Source organism: Danio aesculapii, chromosome 23 (assembly GCF_903798145.1).
Source record: "Danio aesculapii chromosome 23, fDanAes4.1, whole genome shotgun sequence".
NCBI lineage: Eukaryota > Metazoa > Chordata > Actinopteri > Cypriniformes > Danionidae > Danio > Danio aesculapii.
Window position 1 is genome coordinate 14869130 of NC_079457.1, and position 6000 is coordinate 14875129.

General features: G+C 30.1%; 1 protein-coding gene across 3 annotated transcripts in view; it reads right to left on the reverse strand.

Moving 5' to 3' along the window:
- rapgef3 (Rap guanine nucleotide exchange factor (GEF) 3) overlaps positions 1–6000 on the reverse strand; it is a 77466-nt gene that overhangs the window by 67772 nt on the left and 3694 nt on the right. For 2 of the 3 annotated variants that reach the window (XM_056449266.1, XM_056449264.1), the window contains exon 1: positions 2533–2620. The exons of the other annotated variant lie outside the window; for it this stretch is intronic. In XM_056449266.1, coding sequence (XP_056305241.1) covers positions 2533–2605 — 73 coding nt within the window. In that variant the 5' untranslated portion in view covers positions 2606–2620. Of the gene's footprint in view, positions 1–2532; positions 2621–6000 lie in introns of those variants that run through there. 3 annotated transcript variants of the gene reach the window in all.

Below are 6000 nucleotides of genomic sequence, written 5' to 3' on the forward strand. Positions count from 1 at the left end.
TGGCACATATAGAGCCTGTGTTTTCTTTACAAATATTATTGAGAACATTACATATAAAACATAAAATCCTTTACAAAATCTAATACATATTCTAATATCATATATAAATCATATAAATACATGAATAATGAGGCTATTGATTAAGAAATTAAATTTAATATTTATTATTTATTGGAAAATTTGTAGGATATATATTTATTTTTTTGAAAAGTCTACTTTTACAATTTGACACATTCAAACCACTGCAGAAATGTTCTAACCAACAGGCCCATGTCATATACAGTACAGATACGTAATAAAAAGCCTACTATAAATTAAAAGCATTAAAGTGTGCTATGTTTTTGTTTTCACAAACTTTGTAGACGTAACGTAAATTCCACTTTTAAATAATAGGTGACCATAGCTTTCTTCATGTTCAAAATTACATCAATGTTTTCAAAGTGCACTGCTGCAATTGTAAACATGAAAATCGCTAAAATTGAACTGTAAAAATACTTTGAAAGCAAATTACACCTAAGAGTGATTAATGCTTTCGTTTTTTTAAATCATTCCAAGTTTAAATTTTAGAATGTTCTAAATAAATAGGACATAGGGGGGATAACTGAGAATAGAACACAGTCAGCTCCAGGCGTCTAGTTGCAAGCATACAAATTTGTGACAATCAGTGCAGTTTGCGAATGGCCGTTGGAATGACGGATTTGGGAAACGCCAAATCAACGAATTATGCTGGAGATGCTGTTGTCCCAAAAATATACATACTTGTATATCGTAGGAACAGTATTACAGGAAATTTTGACGGTTTTAAAACCACTGTATACCTTGAAAACGGTTACCATCCCATGCCTAAACTGGTGTTTATGTACTTAAAAAAAGTTTAATGATTTATTAATAAACAAAAAAAGGGAATATTACAAATGTTTTAACTTCGTCAGTCAAGATCAGCAATTTAACCCTATTTTAAAAGTTAAGAAAATAAGATATAGTGTGTATATATATATATATATATATATATATATATATATATATATATATATATATATATATATATATATATATATATATATATATATATATATATATATATATATATATATATCTTTGATTTACAGAAAATATAAACATTACAAATAGTGTGTTGACATCGTTTGTCAAGCTCAATAATTGAACCCTATTACTCATGTAAATAGGAATATATACGTTAAATATGTAGTCTGATTTTTTTTTATATAGGAAAACATAAATATAACATATTATTGTGTTGCCATTATTTGACCAGCTTAAACACTTAACAGTTACCTAAGGTATTAACAGTGTTGGGGTTAACGCATTGCAACTAACGTGAGTTACGTAATAATATTACTTTTAACAAGTAAAGTAACGCTTTATATTTGAGTTACTTTTTTGAAAATGTAACATGAGTTACTTTTTTGTTTAATTGATTAGCTTTAAAAAAATAAATTGCTGAATTAAAATTAGTCACAATGAATCAATCAGAGAATCAATGCACAGTGATTTTACTTAAGACAAATAGTACAAAAGTAGCAAACACATTTTACACGCTTTAAACACTTTAAACTTTCAGTAATCTGTATATACGGCATGTATAGCTCTGGGTTCAAGATGCCTTAGAAAACATTATCTTAAAATATAATTTTTTTATGTGTTTTTTTTTAAAGGTAGGTGTAGGTTATACAGTGCGTTGTTAATTGCTGAGCTTTTCTATTAAAAAAAACGTTCTGTAAGAGATCAAGCCTCAGCAAAAGTAACTCAAAAGTAACGTAATGCATTACTTACCTTAAAAGTAACTAAGTAACACACTAGTAAATTTTTTGGGGAGTAATTCAATTATATTTTAATGCATTACTTTCAAAAGTAACTTTCCCCAACACTGGTTTTTAATAAATAAATAAAAAAAAATTTTATTTACAGGAAAATATGAAAATTACAATTTTTGTGTTGATGTCATTTGTCAAGCTAAAGAACATTATTATTAAGAAAAATATAATTCTTTTTGATATACATGGACCTTGTACAGTAATTACAAATATTGTTTGTTCATTTGTCAAGCTGTTACTCAGGTTAGCAAATATACAAAATATAAAAATATATCATTTGTTTATTTACACTAAGTAAAATGTTTTGAAAAAAGGCAAACTAATCAAATAAAAATACAGCTTATATACTATTACCAAAATGTTCTCGGTTTTGGTAACAGAACTGTAAAATTTCACACCACAAATAAAGTACAATATTACACAATATTAGTTTAAGGTTGACAATCTGCATTTTCGAAATTTTAAGTAATCGCTTTTGATTGACTTTTTAAAAGATTTTTAAACATAAAAGTTTCAGGACTTTGTAGTACATGCCAAACACACTAGTACTCTGCATGCATTACTGTGCTCACAGAAAAAGCAGAGAATACATCACAACAACGTGTACCGATGGTCACAAAAAAAAAAAAAGATCATGTGTTCTTACGCTCACAAAAAATATGTCCACTTCAACAGAACAATATCAGTTTTGTCTTACCGAGTCTGTTTTTCTTCTTAGCAGACAAGATCTGTTTAAAAAACGAAAACATTCTGGCATGTATTTCCTCCATGTACTGTGCGTTACACTCCACAGCTGCTAATGATACAAACCCTAAGGCCCAGCCATATAAATGAAAGTAAGACACTCCACAATCACTCCTTTAACTGTAGCTATGTGCCTGCCTGCTTGTCTGCATAAGTCAATGTGTATTGCTGTATGTGTGTATGTGTGGTTGCCTATGACAAAGCCATTGCCAATGATAGCTCTCAGAAATCCAGTTCTCCTGCATGTGACCCTCACAAGACACTTGAACTTTGTAGTTGGGATCTGATAAAAGAGAAGCACAGGTCTGATTCAGATCAGATCGCCAGAAACACTTTGTCTGCTATTGTTTTAGATGGGCAAGCAAGCATTTGTGCGCGGTGAAGATGTGGGTGCATTTTTAAGATGTGTAGTGGCTGCATTGAGAACATTTTAAGCAGGATATTTTAGATTAAAATCAAGTCACAGGACTGCTTAAAGACAAAAGGCTATTAAGACTTCACAGTGTAGCCTAGACAGGACGGCTGCAATTAGAATAATGTAGAAAATCCTCAAACTTACATGCCATGGTTTTATACTTAATACAAAAAATGTATGCATTTTGGACATTTACTTACATTGCAATGCTTTGGGGGCTTGATTTGCAGTTACTGTTTTTGTGTAAAATGCAGAATAATGATTTGATGATAATGGTATGTATTACACTCAAAAAATGTCTTTTGCTGCTGCTTTAAAATATTTAAAGTTATGGGGGGGGGGGCATATCAACTTAATTGTTTTATGTTCAATCCACTTAAATTAGTAAACATTATTAAGTTAACTTAATTGATTTGTGTTGGGACAACATAAAGGAATTGAGTGGAACCCAGCATTTTTTACAGTGTATGTGATCAGTAAGTACAACCAAAATAACATGAGCGTGTGTATACAGTATGTAGTTATAGTGTGAGTTTACTTACATTTAGAAATATGTATTCTTAAGATTCAAAGCAAAATTTTTAGCAGCCATGAGGGCACATAATCGCTTATATTCACAGCCATTCCAAGAAAATAAATTACATTTGGGTTTAGCTTAGATAAACATGGAATGCTACAACATTTATTATTCAGTGTTGAAATCGTTGCACAAATACTTCTCCAGCATATCTCAAAGATTCTCAGTAATGTCAAGGTCTGGCCAATCTATGTGTGAAAATACTCAACAAAAAAAAAAAAAAAAAATCTCCCATGAACCGCTCTTTCAACAATTTGAGTCCGATGAATCCTGACATTGCCATCCTGAAATATGCCAGTGCCATCAGGAAAGAAAACAATAGATGGAATAACCTGGTCAATTAGTATAGTAGTCAGCTGACCTTATTCTTTGGGCACATAAAGTTGCCAAACCTTGACCTGACGAACAGCAGAGCATTCCCAAATAAATGTACTGCCCCCACAGGCTTGAATGGTGCATCACTTTTTTTTGACTCTGCTACCCTGCCTTTCTTCTTACCCTGACCTTAAGGCTGCACAGGTGTTTAGTCCCTACACATTGTGCGTGTGGATATGCTCTGAATTTCACTATAAAACAGCCATGACGTGTTTTTTTACGCTTTAGTTTCACCAGACTTTAATTAAACATTTTTTAAATTTTATTCTAACCACATTTACTCCTTACGGATGATGATTCTCCACTTTTCATCCAGTTTTATATAATGCGATGGAAAGTAATATTTTACATGGCATTTTATGTAATGCGCTGGAACCTTATTTTAGTAGTTTCAGATATCTGCTTAAAGGCAATAATTTGGCACTTCTGAAACAGATTAACATCTTTTCAACAACCACAGGATGTGTCTTCTGACATGGTTGTTTAAAAAACAAAAGATAAGCGACCCTCTGCATCAGTTTGGGATAAATAAATTGTTACTGAAACATAATCATTCATGCCACAAGTATCTATTGGGAGGCTCTTAACTATTTGTTTAGTTAAATCCATGTGGTGATTTATTTATTTATTTTTTTAGACAGGCAGGGTATAATATAATTATACAGTGTATAATTATTTTATATTGCAATACTATAGCTTAAGCATTATTATTTCAGGTTTTCTATTTTAATTAATTTGCTTCTGAATTTCACAAGTAAAAAATACAGTTGAAGTTTTTATATTAATAAAAATATATTTTTTTCTTTTTTAAATATTTCCCAAATAATATTTAACAGAGCAAGGAAATTTTCACAGTATGTCTGATAATATTTTTTCTTCTAGAGAAAGTCTTATTTGTTTTATTTCGGCTAGAATAAAAGCAGTTTTTAATTCTTTATAAAAACATTTTAAGGTCAAAATTATTAGCCCCTTTAAGCTATGTTTTTTCGATAGTCTACAGAACAGACCATCTTTATAAACTAACTTGCCTAATTACCCTAACCTGCCTAGTTAACCTGATTAACCTAGTTAAGCCTTTAAATGTCACTTTAAGCTGTATAGAAGTGTCTTGAAAAATATCTAGTACAATATTATTTACTGTCATCATGGCAAAGATAAAATAAATCAGTTATTATAAATGAGTTATTAAAACTATTATGTTTAGAAATTGGGGATAAAAAAATAATCAGGGGGATAATATTAAGGTGGTTTAATAATTATGACTTCAACTATATATATATATATATATTATATATATATATAAATCAACATGTAATTCATGTATTCATTATTTTAAGTGGTTTAGAAGGTTGTTGTTGATAGGATGTGGCTAAAGTACCTAAGATGTTCTGTGTGGCTAAATCTAAGTCTTAGATTTCTGGTTCATAAATAAAATTGTTTGCTTATATTCTAAATCTCTAGTTGTTTTTTTTCACGCATTTTGATTTTGAGTTTTCATCCATGTTGGTAGCGTGGAAGTTATAAGTCATATGTTTATGTTTAATACTATGTGTTACGGGTTTGTACAAATCTGAAATTGAAAGTGAGCAAAGGTGCCTTCAAAAGAACATAGTTTGCCCTCTAGTGTGTGTTTATAGCTAGTACACTTTTAAGGCAATATTTACTTCAATTTTTGCCCCTGTTTATTTTAAGATTTTAGGCTTTTTGGCTCATCATACCATGCTTTCTTTTCAGTCTAATAGAAATAAAGCATCAAGATACACTTTATGCACTTAATCAATTTGTGTTTGTTGAACTGCAATGCACATTTAAAAGCTATTTTCTCAACATAATAACAGACATAAATCTCCATTTCAGCAGTTTTTACATACAGTAAACTTCACAGTTTTATTCACATCTGCATTCTGAAGGTTTCCTGATCATATACAAAATGTTATTCTACATTAAATTCTGATCATTTTTTTTTCTGTTCGTTGGCAGTATTTTCTGATTATGGAGGTTTTCCCTTCTAAAAAACTCTTTAAAAAAAGAGGAAAAGGAAAAAAAAACAATAA